Consider the following 24460-nt stretch of genomic DNA (forward strand, 5'->3'; position numbering starts at 1 on the left):
CTGCATTCAGTCTTGTCTGTTCTCGCTTCTCTTTCTCTGATCATTTTGGTGGCTGAGGTTCTTTTCTGTGTTTTGCAAATTACTGTAACCCAATCAGACCTGTGCATGACCCAGTGACACAACCATCTGCACTGCCAGAATCATCATGGATGCCAAGAATGCAACCCACATTTTGTAAAGCCAAAACCATTTGTTGGCTTGCCTGTTCATTTCAATATATATATATATTTTTTTAAATCTGGGACCTAAACATCCCATCATTGTCATTAAAATGGCAGTTCACCTAAAAATGAATATTGTGCCATCATTTACTCACCCTCATGTCATTCAAAATCTGTGACTTACTATTTAGTACTGTGCAAATTAAAAGGAGATATTTAGCAGAGTGGTCACAATGCCCTTTTCCATACAATGAAATTGTGAAATTGAGATTGTGCAAAACTTTCTACAGAAAAAAAAACATCATTTGAAATGACATAAGGGGTGAGTAAATGAACGAATTTTAATTTGAGGGAACTATCCCTCTGAAGTCGACATGAAACGGAAGTTGCAATAGTCTTTACTTCCCTATTGTGATGTATATCTGAGTGAAACAGCTTCTCATATAAGAAAAAATGTTGGTTGGGGCTTGATTTTTTTCCCTTTGGGAATTGATTAAATCGTTGGATGGCTGTGGTTTGCTATTCAACTTAATCCAAGAACTTGATTAAGAACTTGGATCAACTTAATCCAAGTTGATTTTTTTTAAATGCCCTTGTGCATGAATAAATCATATATAATTAATGCTGTAATATTGTCAATTTTGATTTTATTGTGACTTTAAAGGGTTAGTTCACCCAAAAATATGTGAGTTTGTCACATGCAATCTTTCAAACTTAAAGAGTCAGTTCACCCAAAAATGAAAATTAGCCCATAATTTACTCACCCTCCAGCCATCCTAGGTATATATGACTTTCTTCTTTCAGCCAAACAGTTATATAAAAAATATCTTGGCTCTTCCAAGCTTTATAATGGGAGTGAATGGTACCTTAGATTTTAAAACCAAAAAAGCACATCCATCCATCATAAAAGTAATCCATATGGCTCCAGGGTGTTAATAAATTCCTTCTAAAGTGAAGCGATGCGTTTTTGTACAAAAAATATGTGTAGCGTAAGCTTAGGTAACAAACTCAAGCTCCTCTTCTCTTATATCGAAATTCCTCGACATTTCTCTAAAAATTCATTTTAAACTTCTAATTCACGACTGGTGTTTTGTTTTGCTCTATCCTCTTCGCTTCCGCATTCATCAATACATCATGTGTCGGGACAGAGTTCACTCTTCTGCCGGAACTAGACTTGCGTACAGCCATTACCGGCCAATGATTATACTTTATAAAGTTATGGATATTTTTCTTACAAAAACGCATCGCTTCAGAAGACCTTTATTAACCCCCTTGGAGCCGTGTGGATTACTTTTATGATGAATGGATGTGCTTTTTTGGGCTTCAAAATCTTAAAGTACCATTCACTCCCATTATAAAGCTTGGAAGAGCCAGGATATTTTTTTTATAGAACTCCGAATGTGTTTGGCTGAAAGAAGAAAAAGTCATATATACCTAGGAAGGATTGAGGGTGAGTAAATTATGGGTTAATTTTCATTTTTGGGTGAGCTAACTCTTTAAGTTTGAAAGATTGCATGTGACAAACTCACAGGAAGGATGTGTATTTGTCCACCTACCGATACCATAGTCTAGTGAGATCTCACAAGCACTAAATAGGCCAGTGGCATGACAGTCTATATAAAGACTCTCGTTTCAGTTACCAACCACACAAAAAACCCTGAGGCACACCACAAATGCACCGAAAATAACTCCAAGTACTACAGGGAGTTGACATCATGCAAACAAAACATTTTTATACCAGTGCCATCACTGCGTAAAGGTACTGCCCTTTGCTGTGAAAACGCTTGATAACGGTTTTCATCTTGGACCAGATCTTTTCACATCTCTTTCTTTTGTCTGTCAAAAAATTCAGTAGGCAGCCGCACAAAAAATTAAGTGCAGCAACACAAAAACACACACACACACACACACACACACACACACACACACACACACACAAAAAAAACATCCTACAAATTCTCTGCTGAAATGCATGTCTAACATAATGTAATGCGCATTTGTAATGGTAGCCTATTCATTTTTGGATTCTTTGCAATTACATATTTCACATAGTGCCTTCACCCAGGATGGATAACCTTTACAGCTGGTGTCAAATCAGCATATGAACAGCAGCAACCTAGATAAACAACAACAAAAAGAACCAGCAGGTATAAGACAATCTTAAATGTCAGAATCAAGAACATTTACACAATCCTGAGCACACCTGCTACACTAAGGGTGCAAAATCATGAGAGGCTAGGCCAAAAAACAGTGTCTGATTTCAAAGCTTCTGTACACTGTCTTAAATTAGGTTGGGCCTCTGGGGTTCAAAAGAATTGAAAGTACCCGGATGAGAGATTGGGACCTAATTGTGGGAGTACGGTAGATAGGCAGCTGTTACAGCATCCACCTGCCTTTAAATGGCCTATATAGCTAACCCATGATGCTCAAAAATGCTGTCTAGGTAAGCAGGTTCCTAGATTTTGTGACATAATCACTATTATAATGTCAAATGTCGTGGGCATAAATAGGCATCAAGACAAATACACATTAGCCTAGTCAGTGTAATGATGGTGGACTATTTCCGTTCTAAAATCAAAGGTCCCTGAAAAAGATGTGTGAAATTAAGGTGCCCGCAATACAATATTCATTAATAAGGATGAAATACACATTATACAAACCTGACTGAATTTTTCTCGGCTTTCCGCGGTTTCTTTAAACTCCAACTCGTGACGTCATCAATAAGCGTCGGCTTGAAAGAAGCGGCCTTCGGAGTTTGCTGGAAACTTCAGGCTGCTGAATCATTTTGATCGCTGGTGAGTCCGATTTCAAGTGGTCTTAAATACATTTATTCTGAATAGGCTCACCAGCACTTGTTAGTTTAATCTAGATGGTCGTTTAAATGAACACGTTTTAAATACTAGATTCAAGCCAACCAGATTGATTGCCAGCATGAGTTGCCATGGACGAATGACATTTACATGTGCACAGGGATTTGTTTCATAGAATATTAGTAACACAAATAATGTTCATTTGATTCAGTGGGTGTTATAACACATATTTTGCCAAAATTACTATCATTACCATAGTTTCCTCTAAAATACCACAGTAACAGTTAGGCTATTGTTACTAAAATTTTTTTTTTTTTTTTTATATTTCCTCCATACACTGTTTTCAGAATCTTTCTCATAGTTTCATTTTATATGCTCTTTGTACTTTCAATTGCACCTCAATGCTAATATGCATTCTGGCTTCTTATTACGTCAGATGTGACTATTATATTTAGGATTATTTACATGTGATCGAGCCATGAATTATTTGATTCTGTGCGTTTTATAACATTCCCTTAACAATAGTCAACAAAACAAAACAAAAACCTTTAGTAACAGTTTTAGCTACTAATATAAAGACGAATCATTGTTTTCATCCATACAGTGTTTTCAGAATCTTTCTGTCATTTTATATGCCATTGGTTAATAACGGCTTTATCTTGTAACATTAACCCTATGGTTACCATGATAATTTTATGTAAGGGTTTAGCCGTTTCCTGTCTATCCTTGTTCAACTGGTCAAGGTTCATATGGGATTTAGAAAGTAATAAGTAATGCATTAATACTTTTATGAGAGAGTAATCAGTACAGTCATTTAATTACACTGACTTTTACCCAACACTGCTAATCACTTTGTATTTCATCAGGGTGTGATGATGGATTCTCTGTATGGGCCTGTCGCTCTGGGTATACTGGCAGGTGTGGGCTGTGGGCTCGGCCTCGGATGGCACCTCAGTGGGCGTTTTGGCAGATCGTCCCGCAGCATGATGGCGGCTTTAGGAAACAGCACCGGTGCTGGCAGCGAGGCCAGTGTGATGGGCGAGAGCGGAGAGTTCAAAATGATCCTGGTGGTCCGAACTGATCTGAAGATGGGCAAAGGTAAAGCGGCGGCACAGTGCTCTCACGCTGCTGTGTCCGCCTACAAGCAGGTCCTGCGCAGGAACCCCGAGCTCCTGAAGCAGTGGGAGTACTGCGGCCAGCCCAAAGTGCAGCCCAAAGTGGTGGTCAAGGCTCCAGACGAGGACTGTCTGCTGGAGCTGCTGACCCACGCCAAAGAGGTCGGACTTCCCGTCAGTTTAATCCAAGATGCCGGAAGAACCCAAATTGCACCAGGGTCTCGGACGGTTCTTGGCGTGGGACCCGGACCGGCTGATCTTGTTGACAAAGTGACAGGACACTTGAAACTATACTGAATAACACTATTCAAATAAGATGGGACAAAACTGGTGCAGTTTTGACGACATGATAGTTTTTATACGAGTGGAGAACTTGAATTAAAAGGGTTAAAATGACACATTATAGGTTTAACCATTTATTTTAAGTAAACAGTTCACCCATTCCATCATTGAACATACGAGTACATTTGTTTTGTCATAAGTTTATGTACAGAAAATTAGTTATTTGGGAATCTCATTTTTATCATATTAATCACCCCCCTCATACCCAATGGAATAAAGGACTTTTGTTTGTTAAACTTTGGTGCAAAAATGACCTGCTCCTGTTCCTTTTTCAGTTGCACAATGCTAATATGACCTGCGAGGATTTAGATTTAAAACACTGGATTTTTGACAAACTGGCTGCTTATTAAATCAGACGCGAGTATTAACATTTTTATTTACATGTGTGATCGAGACACTTTAAAAGCTTTATGTTAAGCATGTCTGAATCAAACTGTCCAGTGAGTATGAAGGGGGAGGAACTACAAAAAAAAATACATGGCACATGAAACTGTGGTTAGACCATATTTTTCTTGATGAACAAGAAGCCTTTATTTATGTGGTAATCTGGAGGGGAAGAAGGAGGGGAGGGGATATCTCATTCTCTGTGCACAATCAGATCTCTACAATTTACGTGTATATGTACGATTAACTCAGTGAAAACTGAGTACAGGACACACAGGGAGTTTAAATCTTTCTTAAACCAAATTACCATTTGTGATTTCTCTTCTGTACAAATAAAGGGTAAATTGAGTTTCGGAACAACTGGCAGGATAAACTGGCTTTCTAGTCTCACTTCGCTGCCTTACAGTGACCTAAACATCACAACAATAGCATACACACATACGCACACACACGCTGCAGCACAGAGAGGTAAGGTTAGTAAAATACACACAGGTGTGAAGAGCCGCATATATATTTATATATATTTTAATCATTACCCCTTTTCAAACAGATGGTCCCACACAATGAGCACGATACTGCACAACAAAAGTTTGTTTTTCATATGGAAAACAAAGTGAACCTGCATAGGTCAGAGAAAAAGTTTGAAGATGCTGTATGAGTGTGTCTTCACGCATTTAAAACAACCTTTTTTTTAAATATATATTTATCGAGAGCTACACACCCGCATTTAATTACTGGTGTTGAGTAGTGTTTGTTTGTGGAGGCGGTAGTCACATTTTCCTCGATTTTATTTTCTTTCCTGGAATATACAAGTTAAATGCAGACAGACTGAACAAGCTGCTCACACACATCAAAATGATACATTAGTTGTTTTTCCTCTGACTACGGAGTGCAAATCAGATTTTCTGTCTTATTTTAATTAAACTGACTTGCTTCTCCCACAAGTCTCCTCATTGTAGACACCATTCCCCTTTAAATTGACAGATAAAATGGACAGGAAATTAAATCTAGTAGATATTTGGAATGTGAAAACAAAAATAATTCTCAATGAAATCTTTGACAATATAGAAATAAAGTCCTTCATGATGGTATAAAGAAAACACGATAAACAAAAAAACGATCATTTTAAAAAAGGTGAAGTAAAAGAATAACATTTGCTCAAATCCCCCGTTGCGAGCACAAAGTAAGAGTCGGACCGGTGGAGGACTGAGGGAGAGAGATCCACGGGGATTGCTGGACCGAACCAAGCGGCAGCAGGAAGAGGGACGAGCGGGAAACAGGGAGGTCCTTACATGCCGTAACCGAAACCTGGCTGGGCCTGAGGAGCCTGTGGGTAGCCGGGCGCTGCTGTGTACCCGTAGCCGTAAGCCTGCTGCGGGGGGACGGCCACACTGGGGCCTGCTGTCAGCATGAGCTGAGGTGTGCCTGAGGAATGGGAGATAGTGAGAAATGTGTTAAAAATTAATTTTAAAAAATAGAAATAGTTTCCATTGCATATGTGCTTTCATTGTTTTACCATAAACAATGGGTTGAGTTTCCGTCGCCTGCTCCTCCTCTTTCCTCAAAGACTCGCAGGTCTCCAGCTTGTCCACCTAAGAACATGAGAGAAGTAAGTCTTCAGTCTGTGTGTGTTCATTTCTGTTGAGGACTAGGAATAACTCTTTAAAATTTAAATAACTTTAAATCAATAATAAGACCGATTAATACAGTCACTCAAAAATATATTATTCACTAATATAGTTACAATTAATTAAATTTGTTTAATATTTATAATATTAGAAGTTACTATATATATTTTCAAAATGACAAATGGAGATTTAAAAAACGTTAGTCAAATTTGCTCATTTTTATTTTTAAATTAATATAGTGATGATGTGATGTCTTTATTTTGTTATACTAATATAAAGTATTTAAATGTTAATAAATTACATTTGAAAGTGACAAATAGATAAAAACTAACAATTTAAACATAAATTAAACATTTTTAAAAGGTCCCATATTGTCAAAAGTCAAATTTCCTGGCTTTTTTCATGATAACAGAGGCTATTAAACTACCAAGTCGAGAAAACGCTGTTCAGTCGATGGATGTCAGGAAACTACATCATTGCACAGGCTTCCGAGCAACATTAATATAAGAGACCAGTGGCTAATGTTCGGAAATACCACAGTAATTTAGTTCGACCTTAACCGTCTGTTCTGCACATTTCGCAAGTGACTGCTTCGTCGATCAGGCACAGTTCAATGCCGTTTTTTCAAAGAAGCTAACTTTACTCAAAGATGCTGCACTCCCTACATTGTTGGGTCCGACCTCAAATTCGCAATTTTATGTTACATTATGGAGCCAGCATAATCTGAAATTATAGTTTGTAAACGGATATGCGACACTAACGTGTTGTTTTTGATAGAAGCTTTGATAGAATATCTGTTGGAAACAAGACAAAATACGTTGTTTGTTTTCCTAAGTTACAGTTGGTGTCTGTTGTTTTTATTGAGTTAAAGACGGTGAGATTGAGTTCACTCAGTCTCTGTCTTTTGTTTTGCTAATAGAAACTAACGTTTAGTGTACTTGTGAGCATCACCAAGCCACAGCAGGCTACAGCGTACATGGACCTAGTTACCTGTGGTTGGCCTGGCCGTGCGTCACTCAGAAAACAACAGGCCAATCAGAAGAGAGGCTCATGAATATTAATTAGACCGACCAAAATCGAACTGTTCTTAGCAGAGCTCCTGAAAAAAGGAGCTGTAAAATATTTTGAGATGGTTTTTGGTACTTATACCACCAATATATATTCTTAAAGGACATCAAAACCTAAAATAAAACTCCAGAAAGGTGTACAATATGGGACCTTCAAAGAATATACTGATAATTGATGTGTTCATTTTATGCAATTCTAATAATTATACTAATATAAAGTATTTAAATGTTAATAAATCACATTCAAAGTGAAAAATAGATGTTAAAAAGGTTTGAGTTTAAGATTAAAATCAAAATTATTCACATTTTTATTTTTGATACATTGATAATTGATATCTTTAAATTATACTAATATAATTTACTGCATGTAAATGTTAATAAATCACTTTTCAAAATGACAAATAAACATATTTAAAATGGTTTGTGTTTAAAATGTTAGTCAAGTTTATTTACAATAATTGATCATTTTAGTTCCTCCACACATTTATGCCCTATTTTAGAGTAGAAGCCCGTCCTTACCTTGCTGAGGTATTCCCTCATCACCTGGATGAAGTAAGGCATGGAAAAGTCCATGATGTTGTGCCTCCACGCCGTCTCCAGCACCACGTCAGGCCTGAGCAGGTCGTAGCAGGTAAAGAGGCAGGCGGCGAAACACTCCTTCTTATCCTCCTGAAGGAACCACTGCAGCAGCTCCTCGGCCAGCTCCGTGTCCTTCGACTCGGATGCATACTGCATGGCATCCTGGGTAAAACAACAGATCAGATCAGATCAGCAACACATTTACAAACAGCATAACTGAGATAACAACCCTGTTGTCCACCTCACCTTGTAGAGTTTGTCTTTCTTGCACAGCTCCACACTCTGCTTCCATCTGTTGTTGCCTTTGAAGAGGTAAGCAGCGATTCTCCTGAACTCAATCAGCTCGTGCTTCTCCAGACGCTGGGCCAGCGAGATGTTGTCGAAGTTATCGTATGCATCTATAGATGTCCTGAGCGCCTGCGGACGGGATAGTTCAACAGCAGATATGAGGTGGTGGACAAGAGCTACTGCAATAAGCTACAATAACTATTCAATGTTTTTTTCAGAAAAATGCTTTAAAGTGTTGTTTGTACCTGATAGTCTTCCTCTGAGATGAAGAGGTTGTTAAGTGCTTCATTGACAGACTTGTTGTTGTGGTTTTGTACTGATCGCAGGTAAGGCTTAACGAGAGGAAGCTGCTTAACCTGGAGGAATGAAAAACTCTCGTTTTACCGGATCTTAAATAGGGGGAAGTTGCTGAAGTTGGAAAAGCTGGCCTTGTGCTCGCTTGCTTTACCTTGCTGAAGAAGTTGACGGCTCGTGAGTGATCCAGTCTTGGGGAAAGAACTATGAGCAGGTCGTTCAGTAACAAGGGCCTGAACTCCAGATAAAACTGGATTGCTTTGTAGTACAGTTCCACGTTGGCCACCTAAACAACACAAGAAACACGGTCACTGTTATTTAATTCATTTCCTGGTGTTATTAGAGTATTATTTATTTATTTACTAGTATAGTATTTATTAATTAGCTTTTATTTTAACTTTAATTTTATATGCTTTTATGTTTGTTTTTCTAATTTATTTAGCTTTAATTCATTTTTATTTTAGTTAAAATCATTTTAGTACTTCAAAAATATAATTTATTTTATTTAAATTAGCCGCCAAGGCAACATTTCTCATTTTTATTGTACATTTAATATTCTCATTTAATATTCTCATGTTTATTCTCTTTTTTTGTAAATCAATACATTCACAACTGATGTCTTCACTTTATTTAATGTTAATTAGAATCATTTAATAAAAAGACACTTGTACACAAATATTATTTACTATATGTTAATGTAATTAAATCACTTTTCAAATTGACAATTTTTAATAAAATTGTATTTTGTCATATTAATTATAATTAATAATAATTATATAATTTACTACATGTAAATGTTAACAAATTAGATATTTGACTTGAATTGAAATTTGACAAGTTTACAAACTGTACAAAATAAGTATCCCATACACCTTTTTTTAAAACTCCCCAAATCTTACACCCCTTTATTAATGTTGGTAATTTATTCAATGCAATAGCACTAGTGTATAAAAACATTTTTCCCCACTATTAAAAATTAACTAACTCATGTTTTTATTTCTTCTTTTCTTTCAGCTTTATTTCAGTTAAATACTAAATCTATAGCTATTAAAATTGTTTTAGTTTTAACATTACTGGGAAAGTCAACTGAGTTTGAACTCAAAAAAAGTTAATTGAATTTATCGATTTATGAAAGCAGTTGAACTTTACCTTGGTGATGATGTCCTTAAACTGTCCCTCTTTCCAGGCATCTGTGGGATGGCTCATCATGGTGATGATGGCGTTGTCAAACTCTTCATACTTGTCATAGAGGAAAACAAGCTCCGCCCACAGGTGAGCCTGCTCTGCGGCTCTCAGGACCTGAAAGTGAAAGATGTCAAGAAGTGAAGGAGACAGACTTTGTAACATCTGTGCATTGCAGATGATGACACCAAGATCACAAGAGAATATCAGATTACACGCTGAATTCAATTATAGCTGGAGGGGGATAATAGGAGAAGAAATCAATGAACTCCTGCTGTTTAACAGAACTGAGTGAGCGACTCTTAAAACAAAAAAGAGGAGTGTTACAAACCAACATCTGCAATAACAATCATCGTTAGTACTGCTGTGTACCTTGGGGATGTTGACTCTGGACCAGAAGAGTTCCAGGTGCTCCCTCATCTTCTGAGGTTTGAATTTAGAGTAGAGGATGGCCAGCTCTGTGAACATGCCCATGTGAGCACGCTCCAACCCCAGGGCCGCCTCCAGCATGGTGATCAGCTCCTCGAAGTAGCCACGGTCCTACAGAGAGCATTTGAAAACAATATCATTCAATTTGATCAGCTCTGTTAGTTGCAGAATTTTCTTTCTTTTTTTTTGTAGGATCAAAACTTGCCTGGTAATAGTTGATGAGCTCTTCTAGCTCATCGGCATGGACCACGATGTGAAGGCCACACATCTGAGCCAATCTGAACTCCTTCCCATCCACACAAGCAAAGCACACCTCCTTCCAAGTGCGAGTGCTGTTAGCCTTACGGGCTCCGTCCACCGCGGCCTGATACTCGCCCAAGTGGACCAGAGTAGAAGCCAAGCGGCCGAAATTGGAGACATTATTGTACAAGAGTTTGGCCGCCTCGTACATCTTCTCGTCATAGCAGCGATCTCCAACCTGTGAGCGATAATAAAACAAATGAACTTCAAATGTGATGCTTTGTTTGTTTTGGCTAACAAATATAGACAAGCTCTGTCAATCATCTCTCTTAATAACCAGTGTTGTTATCGTTAAATAAAATTACAATTTCGAAAAACTGTTGAAAAATTGCAAATTAGAAATGCTACCCTGGCAGCTAACAAGTTAAAGCTGACGTACTAAAATGAATAAATCTGAAAAAATAAATTAAAGCTAAATAGAAACGTATCTAAAACTTAAGCTAAATAACTTTCATTTAACAAAACTGTATACTAAAATGAAAACTAAAAATATAAAAATAAAAGCTAATTCAAATGATTAATAAATACTATAAAAGTATATAAATAACACGGTAACACTTTATTTTAGTGTCCTTGTAATCATGCATAATTTACTGTTATAACTAAAGTACAGATGTGTAACAAGCACCAACCATAAACCTAACCCTTATTATATAGTAAGTAAATGTTAATATTCCACAGTGCTTATTTGTGTAATTACACTATAACAAGGGCACCTTAAAATAAAGTGCAACCATATACACTGTTATTACACATTAAATTAACAAGCAATTCATAAAAAGCAATTGTGCATTACCTGCTGGATGTGTGCATTATTGGGTCCATTTATAAACTCCTCCAGTTCAGCAAGACGGTTGGTTTTGGCCAGTGCGAAGATCAGCTCTGTCTCCACGTATGACTCTCTGGCCTTCTTTCTGGCCATCTGCAAAAACTTCACCAGGTCCTCCCAGTTACCTTAGCCAGGAAAAATAGATGTGAATATAGAATCAGAGGAAAAAGTCCATAAGTAAAATGATTTATTATCTAGGACTAGAACTGAAGAGGCCATACCACTCTGGTCAGCAGCCTGAACAACCTCCATGTAAGCCGAGGGGTCATCAGCCTTGATGTAGGAGTCAATGGACTCTTTGACGAGACCCTTTTGCAGCTGCGCCTTAGCCAGCTGACTCCACACCGCAGGTTCATTACAGCGCTCTGCAAACTCGTACGCCCGGTCCAGATTACTGATGTGCTCAATCAGAACCTGAGGAGGACAGGAAACATCAGCTCTTTACTTATCTGCCATTCAATAAATCACATTAGCAAGCCTACTTGAAAATGAAGGACGAGAGCTGCTGAGAGATTTACTGATTATGGCTCGACCATATACCTGCACTGCAGAGGTGTTGACATCAAACTTCTTAAAGATAGCAAAGGCCTCCTCAAACAGCTCGCTGCTGATGGCAATGTTAGCAATGTCTGGGGCGTCATAATTGTCCAGGCGGTTGATGTATTCCATGACACGGGTGCGGTCCGCTTTGATGGCTGTTAGGATGAGCAGGTTCTGCAGGTTTCTAGGAAAGAGATGAGGATTATTTAAATGAGTTAAGGATTTAATATTCATTTGCATTAAAAAAAGTTGTGCAAGACTGTTTGGGCAAGGAATTTAATGTCTGTAAAAGACAGAAAATACACAAAAAAGCCCAGCTGTTTATGTGTTGGAATATTTTTGGGCTTATGCACCTGTGTTCACTGAAGACCGAGTTGTCCAGGACGATCTTTTCCAGCAGCTCAATGAGTTCATTGGGCAGGTCAGCAGTCATGAAGGCCTTCACTGTGACCGACACTTCCTCTGGGTCCTGAGTCTCTGACAGGGCTGTCTGCACCACCTAAAGACACGAATAACAACTTGAACACCAGCACTTTCCAAAACCATACAAGAAGGTCAAAAGAGAATCAGAGATTTATTGCTTATAATTTGAGTTAATGATAAGTGCAGAGTATAAAACACATCTAAAACATTATCTACACTTAGTCTGTGGTCGGTAATGTATGTTTTAAATGTTTTTGAAAGTCTTTTATGTTCACCAAGGTTGCATTTATTGGATCAACAATACAGTAAAAATGGTAATATTGTGAAATATAACGATCTAAAATAACTTTTGTATTTGAATACATTTTAAAATGTAATTTATTCCTGTGATGGCTAAGCTGAATCTTCATCATCATAACTCCAGTCTTCAGTGTCTAATGATCCTTTCAGAAATAATGTTGAAAACAGTTGTGCTGCTTAATTAAAAATATATATTTTACTACGCTTCCCAAAGTAAAGACAGAAGGTAGCATAATTATATTTAGGAATCCCAGAATGCATTGGAACAAACTAATTGGGGGGAAAAAAAACTCATCCCAGATGGTGGAGTTGAATGGTGATTATTTATACAATGCATTCAATACAGCAATAACATTAATTTGATCTATTTAAAATAGACTATTTCACCCAATATTAAAGTGAAATTAATAAAACATAACAATCATGCACTTCCAGTTCCTGTATGAGCCATGTTTATGTATTGTGAGAGATGAGTGCGACACATATATATGTGTACCTGGTCAATAAGAGGCCTCCTAAAGGGGTTGGTCTCCAGAAGCACACTGGCCCAGAGCTCCGGGTCTCTGCGGCGCACCAAGTACCGGGACAAACTCTTGAACAGCGAGTTCTCATTGCAGACCTGTGTAGAAAAATATAAAGATACATAGTTTATATTTCATGTCGTTTGGTTGAACGGAACTTGGAATAACAGGCTCTAAACTTATTTATGGTTGAGCATTACTAACGCTTATGAGCTCCTGGTCGCACTGTCCTCTCTCATAGGCCACACAGGCCAAGTGAGGGTCTCTTTTCTCACAGTATTTCCCCACCACGCGGCTGTCGTAGTACGGGTTCTCTCGCAGGAAGCGTTCGGGGTTGTTGTTGCTGTCAATATAGATCTTGGCCAGGGCATTGTGGGTAGCTGGCTCCTCACAGCCCTCGTGGATACGAGACTCCAGCCATGGCAACAGCAGCTTCAGTCTGCAAAAGAAACTCATTTAAGCTATCATATCATTTTTTTCACCCCCAGACATCCACTTCCAGTGTTTAAGTCATTTTTCCCCCTCACAAAATGATTACAAACACCATATTGCAAATGTAAGCGCCATTGTTAAACAATCAGAACAGCTACTGCTGTTTGTTTTCTGTGTTTACTTCTGCAATCAAAATTTCATCTGGAAACTCTTATGCTGTACACAAACAAATGATTAAACATCACCAAAAATAAACAGAAGCATCCTGGAATAGATCTAAATCCAAGATAGCTTAGCATCATGCTTTCAATTGCTTTGTTTTGACAACTTTACGTTCGATATTGTTCATACCGGTTTCTCTTCTCAACCTCTGCCACCAGCTCATCGGTGGAAAATTGGCCCCGCACAACCAGGATCAGGTTCTTGATGACGTCCTCAGAGCAGTCAACATCGAGGAGCCCTCCAATCACCACAGGCAGACGGCTTGGGTTCACCTACATGTACAAATTATCATTTCATTTTTGTTCATTGCTTGACTACAAAGGCTTTGTGACTGTGTAACTAAAGGTTCCTCACCTTCTGCACGTAGATTTCGATGTACTTCTGCAGGCTGTTTCGGTACAGGTAGAGTACGAGGTCATGGACAAAGTCGAAACGATCGCACACAATGATGAGAGGCAGCTGGTCAGTGAGTTTAGCTTCCTGTCAGTCAAACACGATGGGGAAACGATAAGATAACATCAGATGTCAGACGGACAAAAGGCATGTGTTCAGTAATACAGTCAAATCAGTAAATAACTCCAGGCGGTTTTTAAAGTTTAAGAGTGACTTCATCAATAGAACGAAATTTAATGCAAAACATTCTATTAATTATTCAGTATAAAGGGGCGGTCACACCGCACTTTTCGTTCCATTGACTTCCATTCAAACGCATGTAAACGATATTTTTTCAGTGAAGTCGAGTAGATTAGGTTTTTCTTTTTACATTTTGAGTGTATTACTATTCGTTATATGAATTCGTGTTTAAGAAAAAGAGCTGCAGAGCATGACGTCATAAGAAATCTCGCATGCTCAAAGTCTAGTGTGAAAGACTCAATTTTACAAAACTTGAAAATGTATGGATGACAAAGCTTATGAAACAGATTTGACTGTATTTGTTAAAAATAAATACTAAAATTACTGAAAATGATTAGTTCTACAAAAACCTACCAAGTAATTAATAAAAAAAAACCCTACAGAGTAATGAATAATTAAAATATATATATATATTAAAGCAATAAAAAAATAGTTTTGTAAAAACCTACCAATTGATTCATAATTTAAAATGTTATATATTTAATAAAAACATAGTTCTATAAAAACCCAACGAAATAATTTACAATTTAAAGATATAATAAGAAAATTAAATGTTTAAGCAATAAAAACATTTAGAGGGCAAGACAAGATTAGAGGGCAATCGAGTAGTCCAAAAATATGTTTTTTGGAAGAATTAAGTGGTTAGTGGTAAAAAAAGGAAAGTCTATAACTGAACACAAGGCTTGAATCATCTCAGGTTTTGATGTGGCAGCTTTGCTCCCCCTGCTGGTTATAACATGTAACAATTCTTCTGCCACACAAGAGTGCAGTTTACAACACATACAGGATTAATGAACTGGGATTGTACACTTCACTCCACAGAAACACCACAGACTGACCTCCACAACCTTCAAAACATGAAGCTACAAACATTTACAGAGGCCGAACGTTTGCACTGAAGCCTTAAACGAGACTATTTTAAACTTAAGCGAGTCTCAAAATCATTCCACAAAAACGTGGCTGTCCGGACCCACCCTCTGAAGCTGGCATGGCAGAGTCCAACTGTGAGGTCAACTTTATATGGTCTGACTCTGGTGGAATAGATTCTGAAAAAGACCCAAGGCTTCCATTTCTGCAGAACACGGTCACCACAAATCAACCACAGCCAAACACACATCAACACACTACCACAAAACCACAAGCTCAATCTCAGCCCGGTCACTCGCTACGATCATCAGGGGAGGGGTCAAGTTCAGGCCGAGAGAGGGTTGTTCCCAGCAGTCAATGCTTTACGAAACCTCCCTGTATGTGCATCGCACACACCAATCCCAGTATTAATCCTTCAACTGACCATTGGGAGAAAAGAAGGGATGACAAAAGAAAAGAAAAGGGGAATAAAAGTAAAAGGAGTCTTAGGATGACTTTACCTTATACAAGTCCTGACCATCCAAAAAGTACAGGGTAAAGCACAGGAGATAACAACAGCCACCGTGAGGATTAAATAGTGAGATCAAAAACTAGAAAACTACAGGAACATGGCTGCCTGATCTCAATGGGGATTCCTTTTTAAAGAAAAGAGAATATATGTATTGGATCCCCCCATTAAAACAATGTACTAAAGAACAAACAAACAAACAAAAAAAGTTCATTTTGTCCACTTGCATCTGAAATTGCAAATGGCTTACACGTAATGATAAAAGACAGATCAGTAGAAGAGAACAAAACAGGAAATGTAATGAGGGGCAAAGATGGAAAGAGTTTTAACAGAGGAGAAACTAGAGAATATAATGTGCTTTTTGCGGTCGGCAATGGATCGTTTCAGACGGGTTTTACTGACAGAGTCTTGGCAGTACCTTGAGAAAGTTCTTGACTCGTTCAGGGTCGTAGCAGTTGCTTTCCCGACAGATCCGCTCCACCTCTTTGATTTGGCCCGTCTTGCATGCGGCCTGGATGTATTTGAAATGCACCTCTGGGTCCTGGCTGAAGTTCACAATTGAGCCGAGGAAGTAGAACAGACCTGCATCCAGCACAGAACAATAAATGACGCTTGACTTTCACTGGACAGACTTCTGGTTGCGGTTTGATCTACACATTTTGTATGTGCAGATTTTGTGTGATATTTTTATGGTGCTTTTTCGTCCTTTTAAATTATTTTATGTTCCACAGAGGAAAGTCAAACGGGTTTGGAACGACATGAGGGCGAGTAAATGATGACAGGGTGCGCAAACCCTTTAAATTACTGATCAGACCGCTACATTTGCATGAGCATTGCATTTCCATTAAAATCTAGCTTCTTGTCAAAAGCACTCTTACTCTTGCTGTCATGTGAAAAGCCTGAGGGATTGTGGGTGGCCGCAGGCCCTGTGCTGCTGCCTGCTGATTGCCAAACCTTTTGTCCTACTTAGCCCAGAACGGAAGGCTACATGCTGCTCCACACACAGAACAGAGCCATTACACGGCCAAGATACCAGTCAAATTGTGTCTGCACTATGAAAGCCAAACAGCAGAGTGACCACGAGTGTTTAGATACAAGTTCAAAGACATTTAAGAGTGATGTTCTGGCAGTGTCTGCCAACAGAAGTGTTAGGCCAGCCAAATGTATCAAATGAAACTACATGGGCAATGTAAACTCTAGGTGGGATACATATTTGCAGGAAAAATGTTGGGTTTATCCAACACTTCTTTTTCAGTCTTATTGCTTTTGAATGAACTTTATGAACCTTACAGTTGTTTCTAAATATTGGATAAGGCTTACTGTATCATTCGCCAACCCATTTGTGCAATCAAAATTTTAAACGAATTGACTCAAAAGGCCTTGTTCTTGCTTTCAAAATTAGCCTCAAAATGCATGAGAATTTGTGATAGTTTTTTCTTTCCTATTGTGACGTATATCTAAGTGACGGAAGGTATTTTGTTACTTTTATGATGGATGGATGTGCTTTTTGGAGCTTCGAAAACTATAGATGCCCTTTGAATGCCATTACAAAGTTGGGAAGAGCCAGGATATTAATAGAACTCAGATTGTGTTCAGCTGAAAGAAGGAAGTCATATACACCGAGGATGGCTTGAGGGTGAGTAAATTATGAGATAATTTCTGGGAGAACTATTCCTTTAAATACAACAGATAAATCTAGAATAATTTCATAAACTCCAATTATATTGATCTTGTATGACATGCCTAGGTTTTCCATGACTGTTAAAGGTGGTATCAGTGATTTCAGGCCCAAAAATATTTTTATCACATTCATCTAATCTTTCCTAACGATCCGCTAGCTGCCCGCCCCATAAGCATGCCGTCAAAAAACGTGTCTCTGTAGGCAGCCTAGGCTCTGAGATCTGCACACAAAAACAAATGGTTTAGCCAAACACTCAAAACCAAAACAAATAGTGTTCCAACCAATCACCGACAGGGGGAGGGTGTTGTGAGGTTTTGTGCCAGCTTTTTCTTCAGCTCTGACTTCGCGTGCAGCCGTGCACGAGCACAAAACCTCACAACACCCTCCCCCTGTCGGTGATTGGTTGGAACACTATTTGTTTTGGTTTTGAGTGTTTGGCTAAACCATTTGTTTTTGTGTGCAGATCTCAGAGCCTAGGCTGCCTACAGAGACGCATTTTTTTGACGGCATGCTTATGGGGCGGGCAGCTAGCGGAACGTTAGGAAAGATTAGATGAATGTGATAAAATATTTTTGGGCCTGAAATCACTGATACCACCTTTAAAGCGCTCGTGTCAAAGTGGTTGAACTTTCCTGTTACACCAGATAATAAAACAGAAGGAATGAAAGGATGTTCTTACCCTCAAAACTCTTGAAAGACTCGAAAAGCTCCGTGAGGGACTGTGTAGACAGCTGCTCGTGATACTTGGAAGCCACCTGGACACAGATCTGCAGATTCTGCCTGATGTTAGCAGATAGCATGGCTCTCAGACACTCCACAGAGTCCTCCACTGACAGAGAGCCAAAGTAGTTCACCAGCCACTGCAGACATTAACAGAGCAAAATGAAGAGAGACAGATTAAAAAACAGTCATACTTTAATTCGGCATGAATGAAAAGATAAGAGAAGTCAACACTTGTTGGGTACCTCCGGGTTGAGCAGGTGCGTGTGTACGACAGCTCGTTTGATGTCGTACAGGTCAGTGTAGTGCTCCAAAGCTCTCTGCAGAAGCCCCGCCTTCTCACACAGCTGGGCAATATGGGCACGATCGTAGTTCGTGAACATCTGGTTTCCTAGGATGGCATCCGCAACCTGCGAGAGACCATTTTGCTTGAAAAGAGTCTGACCATAAGTGTGTCAAGATGCTTTTCAGTATGTTTTTCTGCATTGTGTACCTGTGGTGCATGCATCAGGTTCATCTCCAGCAGACGGGTCTGCAGTGGTCCTTCTGATGGGCGGTTGTTTTTCAGAGCATCCAAAAGGAAGGACGTGCACTGCTGGACCAGGTTGTACTCCATAAACACATCAACGATCTGGGAGAAAAACGCAGTTTGTCAGTGAACGTCAGTTCATTAAATTGAGTCATAAAAACAGGTCCGGGGGGGTCACAGTTTCTCTCTAAATCATTTCAAATACTCCTTTCGTTCCTTTCTTCTCAACCTCCCACTTCACTTTCATCTCCTATCCTCCTTCGTTCCTGACCTGTGTGATGTCAGCCAGCGGTTCCTCATCCTGAACAAGCATCTGAGCAAACTGCAGACCCTGATCCGGACTGATCCGCATCACATTCCTCAGCAGGAAGATCCAGTCTGGAGTGTAGCCCACCTGTAACCACCAAATGAGTATGTTTTTAAACCAGTTTCATTTGAGCCCAAATTTAGCTTGAAATCTGATCGGTCATCATACCTTTTTGGCGTACAGGACGATCTTGGGGAACTGGCCGGTTTCTGCGAAACACTGAATGACTTTGTTAGGTACGTTGGCCCTCAGATAGACGCTGAGAGCTAGAGTGGGGTCCACAGACTTTACCAGGTCACCCAACTCCTCCGAGCATTCAAGCTGAAGAGAACACCACAATTTCACAATAAAGGTTAAAAACACATTAAAAGCACAATTTTAGAGTGCAGTGTTCAAATCACATCCATTTGATTCTTAAGAACCGATTCTTTTTTATGAATAACACAAAACTCATTATTTAGCATGTTCAACTCACTTAGTCATTCATTCAAAATCATTTAAAAATCGTTTCTAAAACAACTGACTTCCTTACTGAACCGTAAGTCTGAATGAAATGAACCTATGATGTATATTTTATGTTTTTAACACTTACATAAGTCTATTTAAAGGTGCCCTAGAATGTGAAATTGAATTTATCTTGGCATAGTTAAATAACAAGAGTTCAGTACATGGACATGACATACAGTGAGTCTCAAACACCATAGTTTTCTCTTTCTTATTTAAATCTCGTTTTTGAAAAACACCCCTGTAAAACAGGCGAATCTCCACATAACACCAACTGTGACGCAACAGTTGGGATCATTAATATGTACGCCTCTAAAAATTTGCATAAGCCAGCCCATGCTCAGTGCCAGGCGAAACTGCACAGCCGAATCATCGGAAGTTCTGCAGGTGAAGAAACAAGCGAGGATCATAGAGAAAATGGCAGATCTATCTATAGTCTATCTATAATCTATCTATAATCGGATACCGCTACAGTTTAATTCGAAGTTGTTAGTTGCTCTGCCCATTTCACCGCGGACTGTTTTTCTAACCTGGAACAATATCAAGCAGCCAGGCTTCTCTCGGCGTCTCAAACGGACGAAGGGGGCAATTTCAACTAACGTTATATTCCCGCAAGCGGCAAGTAGTGATTTTATTAACGATAATTTACACTGTGTTATCTAGATCCAGCGCAATATTGTTTTTTCCTCGAGAGACATCGTGGCTTGCAGACGAGCGAACGAAGCATGGCAGTTGCTCAGTGTTTGGATGTAACTACAAATGAACACAAAAATATTTTTTTAGCTCCTTCATCCGAGCCTCTGGAGAACCAGTGGGTTATGTGAATTTCTGATGTGTAATTGTTCAAGTCCAGACAGATAATCTTTCTCTCAAAGTCGTTCAACACTGTTTATGCATCAGTAAATCGCGTTGCAGTGATAAGATCTTCATTCACGCGATCGACAGGCTGTCATCTGCTCAATGCTGGAATAGATCTAAATACTTAAAAAACTTATCATGATTCGTTAATCCCGATAGCTGTAATAGTAAAAACGTATAATCGCTGTAATAGTAAATGTTTTCCAGATAGCTCTACATGTAATGCCAGATATTTCATATGCAAGCATGTCAGCCAATCACAGCAGTGGGCGTTTACACTGAAGTCTCACAGCAGACACGCCCCTTCAAACAGAGTGTCCAGATCAGGGTATGAAATCAGGCTAGGAAATATGCCTTTTATTTCTAAATTATAACAAATTTTGATCTAATAAACATACTAACATTATAAGGGCACCCCAGGAAACATTATAAAATAATAAAATAATCCATTCTACGGCACCTTTAATGATTGCTAGTTTATAAGACAATGTGAATGTGAGAAATATGCATAAATTAATAAAGGTGCTCTATATGCTAAGTTTAGCATACTGTTTAAGAATTTGGGGTTGGTAAGATTTTAATGTTCAAAAATACAGTAAAAACATTATATGTACTGTATATTACTGTATGTACATTACTTTTTTAATATATTTTAAAATGTAATTTATTCCTGTGATGCAAAGCTGAATTTTCAGCATCATTACTCCAGTCTTCCGTGTCTAATATGCTGATTTGCAGCTCCAGCAACATATTTTATTATTATATAATAGTTCTCAGTGTTGAGAATAGTTATGTTGCTTAATAATTTTGTGAAAACTGTGATAGAGTTACAGAAAACTGTGATACAGTTTTTGTATCACTTGATCAATGGGCAGTTCAAAAGCACAGCATTTCAAATATAAATCATTTGTAACATTATAAAGTCTTTTAATGTCACTTCAGGTCAATTTAATGTGGTCTTGCGAAATAAAATGTATTAACTTCCTTTAAAAAAAAAAAAAAATTCTAACTGACCCCAAATTTTTAAACTGTGGTGTATAAGGTTTAATTGTAAGGTTGCATTGAATGCAAGGAAAGCTTTATTAGGTATAGTGTTCTTTGTGTGTATTTATTCCATTCAAATGTATTTCAGGAATGAGCAAAGGATCATGGTCCTCAACTCTCCAAATAAATCATGGTCGTGGAACAACAAATCACGTCAGTACAATCAATAAACCGAGAGATGTTACTTGTTGAGACTATGAGAAAGAACATTTTTAGTTATTTTGAGTGTGGATTGTAAAAAAACAAGCTGGAAAAAAATCCCAAGACTTTCCTCTTCTGTGCTTCAGAAGGAAAGAACCCAAACACCCCTCGCCCCACATAACAAACACATGACATCACATCTAAAGCAAACATCTTAGATAACAGACAAACACACACACATTCACACACAAACAGTCATTCTCACAATCAACACAGTCTGTTTTCACACAGACCCTTTCTTTGTCACAAAAATATGGATGCATTCTTTCTGTTTGTGAAAAAAAAAAACCACATGTGAAGAGCACACTCTGTTCCCTGCGCCTCTCACACAAACACATGCGTGCAGAGGAAGTGGCTCTTGTGGGTGTGTGTGGAGATAACCCATCTCCCCTGCGACCTCCTCCACATACCTTGTCCTCCTTCAGCCATTTCTCCAGCAGTTGTTTGCGGCCCTGCTGAAGGACAGGTCTGCACAGCTCCAGAGACTCAAACTTGTTGAGTTGGCCCTGGTCCAGCAGGATTCCGAAATACTGCAGCAGCGGGGACGTCTGGCCAGGCTGGGCCGGGACGCTCTGGAACCGGCGGATGGTATCAGGGGTGCGCAGGATACCCTGAGATAAAGAAGATGAAGAGAAGTGGGTCAGCAAGCAAATATGACAAACACATACATAAACTAGAGCCCAACCATTACAATTGTTGAATCAAGTGAATATTATTTAACATAATATTTATATAATTATTACATAGTTGTTTTATAACACTAATAATAATAATAATAATAATAATAATAATAATAATAATATATATATACACATATATATACACACACACACACACACACACACACACACACACACACACACACACACACACACACACACACACACACACACATATACAAATTCATTGTTACTTTTTATGTTATTTATAATATCAAGCTATAATTATGAAATAATATTCAGCTCTCCTCACCTTTGGAGCGTTAGCGGCCACTTTAGCTGCCTCTGAGTAGCTCCCTGCGGCAAAAAGGTTGTTAAACTTGCGGCCGAACAGCTCTTCTGCTCCCGCCAGATTATTCCGGACCGCCATACGTAAAGCCAGGTCTGGGTTCTGCAGCACATTGGTGATGTACTGGATGATGTTCTCCTCCTCAACACACACTGACAACACCTAAGAAAACACGCAATAAAGTAACAGAGTTTGTGATTTATATTCGCAATTAGTTATTTTCATTCGCACTGATGTACAGTAAGGTGAGACATTTTATCTTTCAGACCACATTTCTGGTGCATATAAGCCCCTTTCACACAGAGATTCCGGAAAATACACGGATAATGCGTCCCGAGATTTGTCACGGGATCGTTTGATTTTGGTTCATTCACACTGCCAGTGATTTTCTGGAATCTGTGAGTGCGTTCACACACATCCTGTAAAGATCCCGTAAAGACATTTTTTCGATCCCGGGACATGTTTGCGTTCACACAGAAGGCACTCTAGCAATTTTACAGCAATTTCCCGGGATCAACGTGCCATGTGAAAGGGGCTATAGAGAATCAGACCAGGAAAAGACAGGAGAATGAACAACTCTAACACTGAGAAATGTTCTTATTTCTCATTCATTTTATTATTAGTTTTATTATTATTACTATTATTATTATTATACTGTAATTTATCTGTTTGTTAATAAAAGATCATTTCATAATTTGTTAAATTAATAATTTGTATTTGATGTTATTTATCTATTTGTTTATGCCAAAAGGCTAAAATCTAATTTTTAATTTCTTAATAATAATAATAATAATAATAATAATAATAAAATATAAAAAAAAATCTGTTTTAAATGTCTTTATTTGTTAAATTTGCTCAACAGAGCTTGTAATTCAGCACCAGGAAGGAAGAACAAACAGGAAGTTCAGGGACATTCCCAGTGCCCAAACCTCATATAACTCTAAGCATTTAAATAACAACTCTTATATTTTGAGACTTTGAATTACACAAGGTTTCTATAACTAGCTGATTTTTGACAGTTATCACACTCACAGCAATACCGCAAACTTGAAAATGTTCATGGTCACCTGCATAAAAGCAGCAGGAAAAGCCATCACACACAGAGCACAACTGATCTGTTGTATAATATCCCCTTTCAATGCCCGTTAATGAGAAAACATAACACCTCGTATCAGCTGACCTCCTCACACTGAAGCTAAGGTGCATACTAATGCTCGTCTCAAGTATGTAACATGATCAGACGCAGGAGTGCAGTGAGATGTGGAGGGAGTCCTCTTTCAACCAAGTCACGGCTTTGATCAAGCATCTTATCTTTATTTCTAATAAAACGTGCCACTAATAAAACATTTAAAAATTACTGACCAGCCAGAAGGTCGTTTGAGAGACGCTTATAAAGTTTGGTATTATTAATGAAGATATTTGGCCAAGAGACAAGTTAAAGTTGCCAGTTAAAGCACAATGTTCAGCAATATTTCTCAGGAAGTACAGTACATATTAAAGCCTGGAAGGACAATTTCTCCAGCTACTGTACTAGGTTGAAACAGTGACATACACAATCAAGTAAAACAGATTTATGATGTTTAATGCATACTTAACTTGTATGAACACTGATTAAACTAGACAAATGAGAGCAAGTTATTTTAAATGAATCAAGATAAAAAAAAATTAGGACTATTTAATTTCTTGCAACCAAAAAGGTGCAGTGTAAGAGTGCACTGTATCTCTGCTGCATGTCGCGAGTGTTTGTAAGCTAC

The 24460-nt window shown here is 38.4% G+C and overlaps 2 protein-coding genes across 2 annotated transcripts in view; one reads left to right on the forward strand and one right to left on the reverse strand.

The window, feature by feature from the left end:
- Nucleotides 1-2473: 2473 nt before the first annotated feature.
- On the forward strand, nt 2474-5216 carry ptrh2 (peptidyl-tRNA hydrolase 2). The gene is made up of 3 exons (XM_081355170.1): nt 2474-2604; nt 2887-2956; nt 3838-5216. Exon 3 carries the CDS (start codon nt 3844-3846, stop codon nt 4381-4383), a length of 540 nt encoding a protein of 179 aa, XP_081211296.1. The 5' UTR covers nt 2474-2604; nt 2887-2956; nt 3838-3843; the 3' UTR covers nt 4384-5216.
- cltca (clathrin, heavy chain a (Hc)) overlaps nt 4491-24460 on the reverse strand; it is a 36200-nt gene continuing 16230 nt past the window's right edge. Inside the window, exons 7-31 of the mRNA XM_081355169.1 lie at nt 22671-22868; nt 22109-22309; nt 19260-19412; nt 19056-19178; nt 18749-18886; nt 18501-18665; nt 18215-18395; nt 16273-16436; nt 14201-14326; nt 13976-14118; nt 13397-13631; nt 13168-13290; nt 12302-12447; nt 11949-12132; nt 11630-11822; nt 11376-11533; nt 10485-10757; nt 10223-10390; nt 9818-9967; nt 8823-8954; nt 8620-8730; nt 8333-8503; nt 8027-8248; nt 6329-6404; nt 4491-6237 (exon numbers count right to left, since the gene is read on the reverse strand). Coding sequence (XP_081211295.1) covers nt 6101-6237; nt 6329-6404; nt 8027-8248; nt 8333-8503; nt 8620-8730; nt 8823-8954; nt 9818-9967; nt 10223-10390; nt 10485-10757; nt 11376-11533; nt 11630-11822; nt 11949-12132; nt 12302-12447; nt 13168-13290; nt 13397-13631; nt 13976-14118; nt 14201-14326; nt 16273-16436; nt 18215-18395; nt 18501-18665; nt 18749-18886; nt 19056-19178; nt 19260-19412; nt 22109-22309; nt 22671-22868 — 4071 coding nt within the window. The 3' untranslated portion in view covers nt 4491-6100. The remainder of the gene's footprint in view (nt 6238-6328; nt 6405-8026; nt 8249-8332; nt 8504-8619; nt 8731-8822; nt 8955-9817; nt 9968-10222; nt 10391-10484; nt 10758-11375; nt 11534-11629; nt 11823-11948; nt 12133-12301; nt 12448-13167; nt 13291-13396; nt 13632-13975; nt 14119-14200; nt 14327-16272; nt 16437-18214; nt 18396-18500; nt 18666-18748; nt 18887-19055; nt 19179-19259; nt 19413-22108; nt 22310-22670; nt 22869-24460) is intronic.

Source organism: Scardinius erythrophthalmus (genome assembly GCF_964197995.2).
Source record: "Scardinius erythrophthalmus genome assembly, chromosome: 23".
In the NCBI taxonomy this organism is placed as follows: domain Eukaryota; kingdom Metazoa; phylum Chordata; class Actinopteri; order Cypriniformes; family Leuciscidae; genus Scardinius; species Scardinius erythrophthalmus.

Bases quoted from the DNA above. Each gene is read 5' to 3' on its own strand.
- ptrh2 (XM_081355170.1), top strand. From the start codon at position 3,844: ATGATGGATTCTCTGTATGGGCCTGTCGCTCTGGGTATACTGGCAGGT.